Source organism: Momordica charantia (genome assembly GCF_013281855.1).
Source record: "Momordica charantia cultivar OHB3-1 chromosome 9 unlocalized genomic scaffold, Mcharantia_2.0 BLBB01000009.1, whole genome shotgun sequence".
Lineage (NCBI taxonomy): Eukaryota > Viridiplantae > Streptophyta > Magnoliopsida > Cucurbitales > Cucurbitaceae > Momordica > Momordica charantia.
In genome coordinates this window covers 4,612,023-4,627,350 of record NW_028275167.1, presented here as the reverse complement: position 1 = coordinate 4,627,350, position 15,328 = coordinate 4,612,023, and the positions used below count along the sequence as shown (strand labels likewise).

At 35.5% G+C, this 15,328-nt stretch overlaps 2 protein-coding genes and 1 pseudogene across 2 annotated transcripts; all 3 read left to right on the top strand.

Annotated features, from left to right (window-relative positions):
* Positions 1-1,539, top strand: LOC111021542 (short-chain dehydrogenase reductase 3b). Its single transcript, XM_022298552.2, has 4 exons — positions 1-46; positions 154-225; positions 301-643; positions 878-1,539. The coding sequence occupies exons 2-4, from the start codon at positions 212-214 to the stop codon at positions 1,301-1,303; spliced, it is 783 nt and encodes a 260-aa protein (XP_022154244.2). The 5' UTR covers positions 1-46; positions 154-211; the 3' UTR covers positions 1,304-1,539.
* A 4,103-nt stretch (positions 1,540-5,642) lies between these two features.
* Positions 5,643-6,907, top strand: LOC148208862 (short-chain dehydrogenase reductase 3b-like). The gene is made up of 2 exons (XM_088116948.1): positions 5,643-5,804; positions 5,980-6,907. The coding sequence occupies exons 1-2, from the start codon at positions 5,791-5,793 to the stop codon at positions 6,752-6,754; spliced, it is 789 nt and encodes a 262-aa protein (XP_087973074.1). The 5' UTR covers positions 5,643-5,790; the 3' UTR covers positions 6,755-6,907.
* A 5,825-nt stretch (positions 6,908-12,732) lies between these two features.
* LOC111021556 (peroxidase 5 pseudogene) lies at positions 12,733-14,619 on the top strand (annotated as a pseudogene).
* The last annotated feature ends 709 nt before the right edge of the window (positions 14,620-15,328 follow it).

The window sequence follows — 15,328 nt, the reverse complement described above, 5'->3', positions numbered from 1 at the left end:
ACCAGAATTATCAAATTTTAGTAGTAGAGAGATGCGTGACACCATCGTAAGCATTTAATTTTCCTCGTTCTTTTCTTTTTCCTCTTAAAGACTTTTTTACATCTTTAAAATATCGAGGTTAATGTTATGGTGTATATATGTGTGTATGTACAGAGAGAGATTTGTATGCTAAGATTGAGTAAAGCAAAAGAGGTTGAAGACAGCCTCAACAATGTCCCAACCAAGGTAATAATATCTTCTCTCTCTTATCTCCAACATTACAAGAGATGATCTTGATTTATATGCCTAAAACTTCTCAAGGCGGCTGCATGGGAAGGTGGCTCTCATAACGGGAGCCGCCAGCGGGATCGGCGAGGAGACGGCGAGGCTATTTGCAGCCAACGGAGCTTTTGTCGTTGTAGCTGATATCGACGATGAACTAGGCCAGCAAGTGGCAGCCTCCATTGGTGCCGATAAAGCTAGCTTTCGTCACTGCAACGTGAGAGACGAGAAGCAAGTCGAAGAAACAGTGAGCTACACCGTTGAGAAGCATGGTCGCCTCGATATTCTCTTCAGCAATGCTGCTGTCATGGACTCTTTCACTTCAATTCTAGAATTCGACATGGCAGAGTTCGATAATGTCATGACAACCAACGTCTCTGGGGTATATTTAAATCACCGCTAAATTCAAAAATTTAAGTTTGATAAGTTATATATATATATATATATATATATAAAATGTTTTATTGATATTCTTTAACATTAATTTCTCCATTCCTCTCCACTTGTGGGTCGACATAAGTGACTATATATTGATATTTAGGGAAGAAATAACATAATTTTAGTGTTTCGAACACGAGACCTTCCTGCTTTAGTTTTACATTCATTTTCTATACAGGTGATTGCGACGATCAAGCACGCTGGACGAGCAATGGTGGAGCAAAACATACGCGGGTCAATCATCTGTACGGCGAGTGTGGTGGCCATGATCGGTGGGATAGGGCCAGTGGCATATGCGAGCTCAAAGCATGCGGTGGTGGGGGTGATGAGATCGAGCTGTGCAGAGCTCGGGACGTATGGGATAAGAGTGAACTGCGTGTCGCCGCACGGGGTGGCGACACCGATGGCTTGCCGGAGTTTGAACTTGAAAGGGAGTGAGGTTGAAGAGCTTGTCTGTTCTAGGGCAAACTTGAAGGGAGTGGTGTTGAAGGCCAGCCATATGGCTGAGGCTGCTCTGTTTCTTGCTTCTGATGAATCAGCTTGTGTGAGTGGACAAAACTTGGTCGTTGATGGAGGCTACTCAGTGGTCAAATCATTTATGTGATTTTCTCTTTTTTAAGTTCTTGCATGATTTTAATATTTATGTGGTGCAAAGTGTTAGATTTGGGACTTTTTCTCAAATTTTTCTTTGATGAGGACGAAAAATTGATACCGTTTAGTAATATTCGTTTCATTTTCGGTCGTTGTTTCTTCTTTTTTGATAAATAAAAATAAAACCGTGTTTCGTGATTGTTTTTTATTTTTGTTCTTGAAAAAAATAACAGAAAATTGTTTAGTAAACCATTTCTTGTTTTTTTCTTTCTCTAAAATTTTAAATTAAAAAAAAATTAAAGTTTTTATCTGAGAATTAATTTTTTAAATTAAATATTTAAAAGTTTTGCTTTATATTTATTTTTAATATTTATTATTTATCTTATAATCAATAATGATAAAATAATATTTTTATTTATGTTTCGAATAAAATTGTAATATAACAAGAAACCATAAATTTTTCATTCCGTTGTTTCCAAATTTTCTACATATTTTTGGAATTTTTTCTTAAAAACGGGGAGGGAATTAGAAACAATCATCAAATACTTATATTACTCTAAAACTAAAAACAAAAATATTATATGTCAACGTGAGCCTAACTCATTGATAATTGACACCTATTTATTTCTTTGAGGTTGGAGATTCAAATTCTCATATCCCTAATTTATTGTACTTAAAAAAAAATACAAATGTTACTAAACGAACCCTAAATTTTCAATCATGCCTCCTTAACCTGTGGCAGAGATGAGAATGAGGACTATTTTGATGGATTGGATTTTGGATGATTTCTGAATTTTGGTTGCTATCAGTTTGATAAGAATTTATTTTAAATTAGGGTTTTTAATACAAATTATGTAACAAAACAGCAAAAGACCCAAAAGTCCACCATTATGGGCCTAGTAGAAGAATCGTTTTTGGTCTTCATGGGCTACCCGGTTGTGTATTATGGACCGGGTCAAGTCCATTAACAAATTTAAATTGAATTCCATCATTTCATTTTAACTAAATTACAAATTTACTATTGTTTTGTTTATTAACTTTCTAAATTTAAAAAGTTTCAATTCTAATTCTCAAAAAAAAAAAAAAAAAAATTCAATTCTAACATGACACCATATTTTAATACAACAAATGTGAGGGTGTGAGATTGAACCTCGACTTTTCAGGAAAGGTGTCTTGACTATTGAGCTAAGTTCATGTTAGCACTGTTACGTGACACATTAATTAGACATATAATGATTTTCCATCTCGTCTCCAAAAATTTTTAATTATTCATTATTGTGTCATTAAACTTTAACATTCATTTCTACACCCTCACATATTGTTGTACTATTTAAGGAAAAAAATTTCACATTCATTACTTTTATTTTTAATTTTTTTAGACAAGTAAAGGTGGGGATTTAGACATGTGGGGGTGGAAATTCGAACTCACAATCTTTTGGTCGGAATAGGTCCCAATTGAACTATGTTCAGGTTCGATATTATTCTATTTTATAATCACAGTATTTAACATAATATTCTACTCACAAATTATGAAATCTTTAAATAAATGTAAAATAAAAGGTTTCTAAAATAAGTCATAAACTCTCAAAAATTCAAAAGGTTGAATTGGCCAGATTCTTGTACTCTCAACTTTTTGATCTTTACACTTCAAAAATATTCAATTGGGATCTTTTATTTTCAATTTTGTTTATTTTAATATTGTAATTTTAAAGCGTTCAATTTGGTTCGTACCCATTGAAAATCTTTAATACAAATCTGTGATTACATTCCAGAAATTTAGTTGGTGAAACGTCCTGTTAAAATTTTATGATGGAAAGAAATTGGATAAAATAAAAATGGATGATAAAAAGATGAAAATGATATTTTTTAAAAGACGTTTTAAAATATAATGACTAAAATAAATAAAAATTAGTACAAAATAAGAATGAAGTGTATATAAACTAAATTCTATTAATTTTTCTCTTTATTTTTCCAATTTATTATAATTAATCTACCCACATATATATTTTGGGAGAAACAAAAATTTCAAATCATGTATTTTTTTTTCAGATATTTATACGACCTTCACCACTTATTTTTATAATCATTCAATGAATAGCCCTTAAGTACAATTATTGAACCAACAAATTTCAAACTTTTTTTTTTATAAAAAATCTCAGCCACTTGCTCGAGCACCCCACCTACTAATTGGAAATTATAGACTCCTAATATGATCCACATGCTCATTGATTCATTATCAAATTTCAAACACATTTATCTTAGATTAAAATTAAATAATTCAATTCTTCCAAAAAAAAAAGATTGAATGCTGACAGATTTTAAATCAATTGAATTATGATCGAAATAATAGCTTGGATATAAGCTTGTTTCATTTTATTTTTTGGAATGTATACTATAGGAGGATTGAATTATTAAATAATATATATTATTGACTTTAACGTATGTAATATTTCAAATTTATACCCAATATTCTTAGAACTTTAAATTTACCCTATTGATATCAAAATGAAGAAATAACTGTGGTAGCTAGGAATAGAGAGAATCCGACAAAATAAATGAGTTTATTTATTTATTTTAATTAAGTGAAATATACGAAGTGTCCACCGACAGAAATGATTAGAAGTTTTATATAAACTATAACTTTTATATATAATAAATGCTAAAAGCCAACCGAATTGTTTGAAAAATACAGAGACCGAAACAAAGGGAAATATAAGAACAAACATGAAGGTTTGAAAAGTATCCTATCAAAATAAACCGAAATATATAAGATTATTTAAACCAAGAAATTATGAAGTAAAATCTCCTGTTGCAAATTTAACCAAAAATACTATTTTTTTAAAACAACCAAAAATACTATTTAAATATTAGAACAAACCTTTTTTTTTCTAAATAAATTAAGCCCATGATGTTACATGATTGAATTATAAATAAAATCGCCCTTTTCCACACTTGCATTTAATTTTCTAAATCGGCAGACCGGCCGCCGGCACTGTCTAACAGAAATTATCCACTTTGAGATCATGTAATGATATGATATAATTCGGGGTTTTTTTCTTTCTTTCTTTTCTTTTTTAACTTTAATATATTTCTTAAAACTAAACTTTAAATATTATTTTTGTTTCGATTTTTATACATTTATGACTATTTTATATAAATTCATGATTCATTCCCTCACTAATAGAGATAATAATTCATGATCATTCATTTTCCTAGTCAATGTGAGACTTTGTTTGCGATCACCTTACAAACCCAACAATATGGTATGAAGTTTTTTTGAGTGAAACTAAAAGCAAAGTCGTGAGCGCTATACCCAAAGGGATACTTGAGGTATCGTTGTCCTTAACAAGTGGTATCAAAGCCACGGTCTAAACCTAGTTGTGTCAGTGAATCCTAGAGTGCCAAATAAAGTAGTGAGCCTTGGAAGGTGTGGTCATGGGGTAATCCATGAGTGTGCTCTATTAGTTCAGGTCCGAGAGTAGACGAATGAGTGACTACTTGAGGGGAGGCTCGGTGGTACTTTGTTCGATGGGAGGATTGTTGGGTTTGTAAGATGATTGAAAACAAAGTCGTACATTGATTAGGGAAATGAATGATCATGAATATATAAGAAATTAAATAATTATCTTAATTGGTATGAGACTTTTGGGTGAAACAAAAAACAAAGGGACAATATCATACCATCCCGAGATACATAACTAAAATGAACAAAAATAAAATATTAAAGTAAAGTAATAGGATATGTATAAACCAAAGTTAGAAGGTGTGTATCCCAAGTTAAGATTTTTCTTTCCTTCTCACTAACAAATTCCCACCAAATTAATTCTCACATCCCTCTTCAAAGATTTTCTTTTTATTTATTTTTTAAAGCTACATTCCTCTTCAAATATCTCGTTTTCAATCTGAAGAAGAATTGGCCACATAGCAAAATTACTGTTAAATGCTTGTTTTCGTTTTCCTTTTTATTTTATTTTCCATTATTTTTTAAAATCTGAATATAAATCCTATCTAGAAAGTAATCATTTTCTTAGATGTAAAACAACTCACACTTAAAATTTTTCTTATTTGGAGGCAGATATTTACAATTTTTTTTTTTTAACAATAGCTATGAAATTTGCAAGTTTTAATTCATTACCTTGGTTTGATTTGATTAAAGAATGGACTTTCTTTCATGAATATATATTATTAATATTGTTATTTGGTATTTGGTATTAAAACACATTTTATTATTATATCTTGAAAAAGATTAAAAGGACAAAACATAGTAAAACTTTCTTTTCACTTCTAGTAAACATCCCAATAATAAATTTATTTAATTACAGACAGAAATAAAAATTTTAAATCATTTATATCTCTTAAAACCTTAAAAATTTTAAATAATTTCTGACCAATTATGCAAACTCTTTTTTTTTTTTTTATTAACATCACATCCAATAATTTCTCCATATTATATCAGATGAAGATCCAAGTTTGAGTCCATCGACAAAGGATCTCAACACAATGTCTAATCCAAGGCAAGATTTTTTTTTTTTTAATTTTTAAAATTTTTTTCCATATCTCTGATCATACTTCATTCTATCATCTTCCCAAATCATCAAAATCCCAACCAAAATTAATTCTCACATTAATTCCTCTTCAAAAGATTCAATCTTCAATCTGAAAAAATGCATCATGTTTGTGATCTTTCAGGTTGCAGGGGAAGGTGGCCCTCATCACCGGCGCCGCCAGCGGCATCGGCGAGGAGACGGCTCGGCTATTCGCCGAGCACGGCGCATTCGTCATCGTCGCCGACATCCAAGACGAATTGGGCCGCCAAGTCGCGGCGTCGATCGGCGCCGACAGGGCGAGCTTCCGGCATTGCGACGTGAGAGACGAGAAGCAAGTGGAAGAAACAGTGAAGTTCGCCGTAGAGAAACACGGCGGACTCGACATTCTGTTCAGCAACGCCGCCGTGATGGGCCCACTGGCCGGAATCCTGGAGCTGGACATGGAGGCGTTCGAGAACACGATGGCGACGAACGTGCGGGGCGTGGCGGCGACGGTGAAGCACGCGGCGAGGGCCATGGTGGCGCGTGGGAGAGGTGGGTCGATAATCTGCACGACGAGCGTTGCGGCGGCGGTGGGGGGAGTGGGGCCGTGGGGGTACGCGACGTCGAAGAATGCGGTGGTGGGGGTGGTCAAATCGGCGTGCGCGGAGCTGGGCCGGTACGGGATAAGGGTCAACGGCGTTTCGCCGTACGGGGTTGCCACGCCGATGACGTGTAACAGTTACAACATGACCGTGCGTGAGGCGGAGGACAGCTCCGCCGCGCTGGCCAACTTGAAGGGGATTGTTTTGAAGCCTAGACACGTGGCGGAAGCTGTTTTGTTCCTTGCCTCTGATGAGTCCGCTTACGTCAGCGGCCACGACTTGGCCGTCGACGGCGGCTTCACGGTCGTCCGTCACCCGGCCCCGGCCCCCTAATTCTACCATAATTTACTTTTGCTTGTGTCACAATGTAAGAGGTAAGAAAGAAAGGTTAAACTGATATGAATTTAGCTCATCTCTTGTATTTCTAGTTGAGTAACAACAAAAAACGTTAAAATACTATTTTAATTTACTTCGGATCTTATTTTAGTTCATGTATTTTTTAAATATTTGTTTTGTAGCTTGTAGTCTTGTATTTTAAAAAAATTATCATGTTGGTCCTTATTTGCATAAAATTTAACCTAAATTCTAATCTTAACAAAAATCTTTATTACATCTTAATAAGTGTAGCCTAACGTTGAGATTGTGATAGAAAAATGACACTCAAAGTAAAATTTCTCGACTAAAATGGTTTTTTTTGTTAAGAATATATGAACCAAACTAAATATTTTTGAAAGTATATTGACTAAAATTAATAAAATTAAACTATATGGACCAAAATAATAGCCATAGAGGCCAAAATAAATATTTTAATGGTATAGGGACTAAAAAGAATAAAAAAAATTAAAGATATAAAATGGTATTTTAATCGAAATGAATTTATATTATTAATATTTTTTTATTTAAAAAGAGATTTAATTTGATTTGGATTTGGATTTTGAATTTTTTTTCCTTTTGGAAGTCAAAATCTTGGAAAGCCCACCTTCCATGTGCCATGTCCCTGTGTGTAATCACTGATCACTGATCTTTTAATTTTTTTATAATGTTAGTTTTTTGTGCGCGTGAATTCACAACTCTCTCCTTCCTTTGTCGGCAAGGCAATTTGTAGCGTAATTAACGGGCCCGTGGCCCAAGAATTACAGGTGTGATAGTTCGGTCGAATTCAGGCCGAAATCATAGTTGTATTGGGCCTGCATTTCTTTGGACTGGGTCAGTCTGGCTCTTCCAGGCCGAACAATCTTTTGGGTCTGTACGATGAGGTTACTGATTTTAGTTTTTTTTCACTTTTTTAAAATTTTTTTTATTTTAAGACAAAATTTTAAAAATATAGATTGTGATATAACAAAACTTTTTTCTACAATTATACAAAAAAATTTACGAATATTTTTAAAATTTTAAAATTTTTACCTTCTCAGTAGATAAAAAATATAACTCAAATTGGCTTTGGCTTTGTCTACTAGACTTCAATCTCAATAAAGGGTGAAATTAATTTATTATAGTTGAGGTGTTTCTTCTAATAGATTGTGAGTAGGTGTGGGCGTTCTTTTCTTTAATTTTTCATTTATCTTTTATCTTTTTCTTTTTGTGTATGTTGGTTTTTATTGTGGGATCAATGGTTGTTAATTAAGTTGTTTAAGCGCGTGTTTTTGTTACTAGGTTAGAACTTTTTTAACCGTTTGATTTTATGACTAGATTTAAACTTTTTTGCTCAAGAGATTATTTAGACCATGACCCTCATTATTATTATTATTTTTTCAATCAATTCAATGTTTTTGTCTATCGATCAAACTAATTCAACGTGGAAAGAATATCTCTCCTGCAAAATCTTCGATCTCCAAGCCTCGGATATCTTGTCCATCCCAAAGACGGAATTAATATGTTGTATACATGTAAGCAATAAATATTCTCTATTAAACCATAGATTATGTTGATGCTAATTTCTAGGTAGGCGCGACGGTGAGTGACGCATAAGTGCCACGTACACTTCTGTCTACTTACTTGTATGTAGAAATCCAACACTTATGGTGCTCTCCCGAATGTGGTATGATGCTTTAATTAAGCTATAACTCAAGTTAGGAGCAAATGAGTATGGAGCAAATAGAGTAGAAGATTAGTAACCTTGAGGGTTAGAGTTTGCTTAAGAGTGTGTGTCAAATCTCACATATGGTTGTGTAGGAAAAATCAACTTACCTTCGTTAGTGTGGCTCTTTTTCTTATAAAGGAAGAGTGGGTGAGAGAGGTGTGTTGGGATTATGGAGCCAAAACAGGAAACCTATATCTTATTAAGAAAGACATTTTTCAACACTATTACCAATTCCTACTGGGAGTAGGATATTGTTGACTTATAAGGATTACAATATTGTTTTCCTATAAGAATTAGGATATTTGGTCTCTTATAAATAGAGCATTTATGTTAAGGTTTCATTTGTACAGAATCCAAATAGAAAAGATTTGAGTGGTTGTGGGCAGTGTTGAAAAAGATTCTGTATCCGGTGGGTTTAGTGAGTGTTTTTCATTCCTGTACCTAAGTATAGTGTGTTATAATATTTAGAAGCTAAAGGGCTTTTGTTAGGACCTCTAGGGGATATTTTTGAGGGGAGTTTTGTATTCTAATCCTTAAACAATTATTAGTGAATTACGCACATTTGAGTGGAAGACTGGACGTAGCCCTTAGTGGTGAACCAGTATAATTTGCTATGTCGTTATTCTTGTGCTTTTACAGTTTTCTTCCTATTTTCATATATTTTGGTTGTGTTTGGATATTTCTGTGGAAGGGGAAATTATTCAAGGTCTTCAAGTTCCCAACAAGTGGTATCAGAGCTGTAAGGTTGCAGCATCATGGGTGACAGATATCAAGCACACCATTATTATGAAGGGGTCCTGAAGTTCAATGGAGAGAATTTCAGTTTTTGGAAGATACAGGTAAAGGATCTTCTTACATGCAAGAAGATACACAAGACTTTAGGAGAGAGACCAGCAGGGATGCCGGACAAGGATTGGAATGAGATGGATGAGTAGGCCGTTGCCAACATCAGAATGACATTATCAATGAATGTTTGTAGTCTGGTGGCGAAAGAGACTATAGCGAAAGATTTGTTGAAAAACCTTCTGCCAATACAAAGATACTTCTATGGACGAAGTATTTTAATATCCACATGGATGAGGGAACCTCGGTGAATTCCCACATTAATGAACTCACCGATATCTTGAACAAGTTAGAAGGGATGGGTGTCAAGATTGACGAGGAGGTGAAAGCTATGAGGCTGTTGACGTCTTTGCCTGACAGTTAGGAGACGATGAAGACCGCAGTGTCGAATTCGCTAGGAGAAAATAGCTTGAAATCTACTGCTATTTGTGATGCCGCCATATCTGAGGAAGCCCGGAGAAAATTAGGAAAAATGTCTGCATCTACTTCAGGGGCAGAAAACGAGGTTGAATCAGCTTCGGTAGCTCAGAACAAAGGGAAGACAAAGATTAGTTACAATGGGAATCAACAACAGAGATATAGCAGGGGTAGTGGGAGTTCCAGTGGAGAAGTAGAGTGTTATTACTGCCACAAGAAGGGACACATTAAACGCTTTTGCAGGAAGTTTAAAGAAGATCTTGAGAAGGGAAACACTACTGCAAATGTTGTAACAAAAGAAGAACAAATTGAGGAGTTTATGGCTTGTGTTCAAAGGAACATATTTGTAGACCAGTGGGTGGTTGACACTGCAGCATCAGAGCACGTTGCTTCAGACAGATGTTGGTTCTCATCTCTTACTGTAGGTGATTATGGCTCAGTGAAGATGGGGAATGAGAGTATCTCCGAGGTGAAAGGAATTAGAGATGTTTGTTTGAAGACAGGCAAAGGGGACGAGTTGGTGCTACGAGGTGTTAGGTATATTTCTAGCTTCAGATTTAATTTGTTATTCGTAGGGAAGCTAGATGATGATGGCTACAGCAGTGAGTTTAGTGAGGGTTGCTGGAATCTCAAGAGAGAATCCAGGGTGGTGGCAACAAGCCACAAGAGATCTTCTGTTTATGTGTCAGAGTTTGGGGTTGCCAAGGGTTCACTAAGACAGACGATGCACAGAGTAGCTGCAGATGGTTCAGTGCGAGACCTTAGAGGACCAGCAGCATTGATGGCCAGAACAGATCAGAAGAATCTGTCATCAGCTTAAGTAAAGCAGTTGAGAAGTACAGAAAAGGGAAACGGGAATTTGATAGGCCATTGAGTTCATACCTCAGCTGTCAGACGTTCAAGTGAGCTGGTGAAGTCGCATAGGCGAATTAGTGCATTGAAGGGTACGAGTTCTGTTTCTAGTGTGGCGACGGACTTGGGTGGGAACGCCAAGTCATTAGGGGAATCTTCCTTTAGAGGTCGTTGGGTTCGATCGAGAAAGGAAGTGACGGGGACCACTTAGATCAAGTAGGAGTACGTGGCTATGTCTCTAAGTCTGGGGGACAAGACCACGTAGAGCTGCCTAATCTCGGGGCAGAGTCAGACGATGCTTAGGTAGGGCCAAGCAGTGTTGATAGAGAAGTCAGAACTGTGCCTTGATAGAGGGTGTAAGAAGTTGATGGGGCACTGTTGATGCAGTGGGAGGCAGAGAATTGTCGTTTTGTCTCCAAGTGGGAGATTGTTGGGATTATGAAGCCAAAACAGGAAACCTATATCCTATTAAGAAAAGGATTTTTCAACACTATTACCAATTCCTACTGGGAGTAGGATATTGTTGACTTATAAGGATTACAATATTGTTTTTCTATAAGAATTAGGATATTTGGTCTCTTATAAATAGAGCATTTATGTTAAGGTTTCATTTGTACAGAATCCAAATAGAAGGGATTTGAGTGGTCGTGGGCAGTGTTGAAAAAGGATTCTGTATCCAGTGGGTTTAGTGACTGTTTTTCATTCATGTACCTAAGTATAGTGTGTTATAATACTTAGAAGCTAGAGGGCTTTTGTTGGGACCTCTAGGGGATATTTTTGGGGAGAGTTTTGTATTCTAATCCTTAAACAATTATTAGTGAATTACCCACATTTGAGTGGAAGACTGGACGTAGTCCTTAGTGGTGAACCAGTATAATTTGCTGTGTCGTTATTCTTGTGCTTTTACAGTTTTCTTCCTATTTTCATATATTTTGGTTGTGTTTAGATATTTCTGTGAAAGAGAAAATTATTCAAGGTCTTCAATTTTCCAACAAGATGGAGTATTCAATTGATGCATGGGACCCTTCACAACATTCTGTGTTTTTTTCCTGCCATTACAGAGTGATGTAGCAGTGTCTGAAATACGCTTTAGACATGGTGTCAGATATCCGACACATATCGGGGGCCTTTATAAGGTGCACTCGGCTCTGGTCTAGTGAGCTCTACCTACCTGCTTCTAGGTTGATGAAATCCGACGCATCCTTATAATAATTCCACACGTGGCGCGCGACAGCTTCACCTCAACGGATTTTTATTGGTTAAAGTACAGTAAATATTTAATCGGTTGACAATAACAAGGAGGTATTCTTTGAGGGAAAAAAATGGCTAAGGAGGTGGACAAATTATAGAACGGCCGCCATTCGATGTAAATAAGGCATGAAAAAATCAAATCAATTGTATATTTATGTATGATAAACTCTGTTTTATAAGTGACATATGTGATAGAGTGCTGCCGGCAAGCTTAGTTTCTTCCTAGGAAACTCAGATTGTCCTACATTTATCTATTTAATTATTTATAATAATCAAACAGTAGAGAAATACAAATCACTCCATTAGTTATTTGGGTAATAATTTAATGGTTTAAATCTTATTTTAGTCCACCCTTTTCATAGATGTGTCTAATTTATTCAGTTAAACCATTGAATAATCTAAAGAAGTGAAATATTCGAATCTCCATCACCATATTTATATTGTTATATTTTGAAAGACATTTATATTAATGTTGTTAAGAATCTCACATTGAAAAGAGAATGAAACCTTACATCGATTTATAATAGACATGAATTACTTCTCTCATCCCTAATTGGTTTTGAGATGAAATGAACATTGATATGGTATCAGAGTCTAAAAAACTCAAACGAACATCCGATCTAAAAATGTCATATCATTTTTCTTCGTAGATGACATGAAGAGTATGGACAAAAGTTCAAGTAGATCAAAATGAATAGAAACAAAAGTTTACAAACATGAAAACTATAATTCAACCATTACAAAACAAAAGGTATCAGAAAAAAAACAAAGTTTAATGTAGCATGTAGTGTATATATATAGCAATAAGGTAGGGGTGTTTCTATATCCAAGCGTAATATCTCTATTATATATCTCTCCCAGCTACAAAATGCAGAAGATTTTTTGGTGGACAATTTTTGTGATAGGTTGGATTGTCATTATTTCTAAAGCTGAGGAAGAGTTGAGTGTGGGATTCTATAGTAAGACATGCCCTTCTGCAGAACGAATTGTGAGAACTTCTGTTGCAAAAGCTGTAGCTCAAGATCCTGGCCAAGCTGCTGGCATCATTCGATTGCATTTTCATGATTGCATTGTTGGGGTATGTTCTTAGATATGGTTTCTTTTTTATGGTCCCTTCGATTGTTTCTAGTTTTCTTAAAAAATCTTAACATTTTTTACTTATGTGTGTTTCTCGTTTCTCTTTTTTTGGAACACTATATATTCTCAAAACTTTATAGAAATTTTGGAAACAACTAAAACGAATTTTTTTTTCTTGTTCTGGTTCCCATTCCAATTTGTTTCAAAACATTAATAAAATTATTGTTTTACCATACTTGAATTAATGGACGTTAGAGCAATGAAATTAATTTTACTTTATTAAAAATGAGGAAACAGAAATAAGAAATAAGAATGTTATCAAGTGAACCTTTTTTTTTTCCTTTCTTCTTCTTCTTCTCGATATCGTGTATGTTTTGATGGTCATAAAAATTAGACCCTTAAATTCTTAATAGTAAAAATTAAAGCCTCAAGCTTCATAAAACTAGATCTATTTAATTACTCTGTCTAATTTTTTTAATCATAATTTTAAGATCCAGCATTCTAATTACTAAATTTCTTGCCATTCACTGTATATAAAATTTATGTTAAAGTTTTTCAAATAGACCTCAAAAAAGTAGAAGATTAGTTAATGATAACTACACCCTAAGTACTCATTTATGATATAGGTCTCATGGTTTTGCTTTTGGTTTCATCAAATACCTCATATACCACTCTCTAATATATCTATGATCACTCATTTTCTTAACCAATGTTGAACTTTATTTGTATTTCACTTGCAAACCTAACAGAGAGAGAAAAAAACATTTTGAAAGTTGAAAGTATATTAGCTAAAATAACAAAATTAGTAATTAATTAAACTATATTAGTATAATGTCCGTATAGTAGTACAGAATGTTTGTTACGAAAATGTGGATTCATCCTTGGTGTGGATTCTGAACTATCACAGGGATGCGACGGCTCCATACTTCTGGACTCGATCCCCGGCGTGAACAGCGACTTCGACATGGAGAGGCACAGTCCAGGAAAGCCATTACTCCGCGGCTTCCAAATAATCGACGACGCCAAATCCAAACTCGAATCCCGTTGCCCACAAACCGTTTCCTGCGCCGACATTCTCGCCTTCGCCGCCCGCGACAGCGTCCTCGCCACCGGCGCCTTCTCCTACGCCGTCCCCGCCGGCCGCCGCGACGGCCGAGTCTCCAACGGCTCTGCCGTGTTCGCCAACGTCCCCCCGATCACGCCAAACATCACCCTCCTCAAACACCACTTCGAATCCAGAGGCCTCTCGCTGCAGGACATGGTGGCCCTCTCCGGCGCCCACTCCGTCGGATTCGCGCCGTGCGGGGCCTTCGCCGGCCGCCTCTACTTCTTCAACGCCACGGTGGAGACGGACCCGTCGCTGGATCCCGAATTTGCGGCGTTTTTGAAGTCCAAGTGCCCGAAAGGGAGGTTCGACGGGACGGCGGATCTCGACAACGTGACGCCGGATCGGCTGGACGTTCAGTACTATGTGAATTTGAAGAGGAAGATGGGGGTTTTGAGCTCCGATCAGGCGATGGAGAGCGACCCGTTGACGGCGGCGGCGGTGAGGAGGTATCGGAATAGCCGGAGCCTTTGGATGGCGGACTTTGCGACGGCGATGGTGAAGGTGGGAAAGATGAAGGTTCTCGCGGGAACTCAAGGGGAGATTAGAACCAACTGCAGTGCTTTGAATTAAGATCATTTTGGTTTTGATTGTGAGTAATTATTATTATTATTATTATTATTTTGAGTTTAGCATCGACAAGAGGAGAGACTCAAATCGGGATATATGTCTGAGTTATGCTCAGGTTCAGGTTGGTTAGGTTGCACTTTATAATTCGATTGAGAAAAATGATATTAAAATATAAATGAATCAACGAAAAATATCTAATGCACTTATTTTTTTGCTGCCATATGTTGAGAAAGAAATTGTCAAATTTGACTTAAAAAGTGTTATTCTTGATTGGTGAGAGGCCTCTTTTTGTTAGTTAGTTCTATCATTTTTAAAATCTCCCATTTTTCCTCAATGTAACCTGTAAAATTTTAAAATTGGGCGGTATTTTTCTTTGACGACTTAATAATCAAATTTGTCTCCATAACTCAACTATGATAAAATACAAAAATCTTTCATGAGGTGACGATATAGTTTAGATCTCATATAATTAGATGATGGTCAGAATACATATTACACATCACTCGATCATAAAAAAAAATGAAAAAGAAAAAAAAAGAAGAAGAAAAGAAAAAGAATATGATTACAACGTACTCAAAAAGAAAATGAAAACATTAGGATTAAATGAGATCTTGTTAAGAATTTTCTTTTTAACGTATTTGAGATTGTAGATGTCATACAATTTGAAACTTACGATGATTAAAATAAATGATTTTTTTTCTGAAAAAAACAT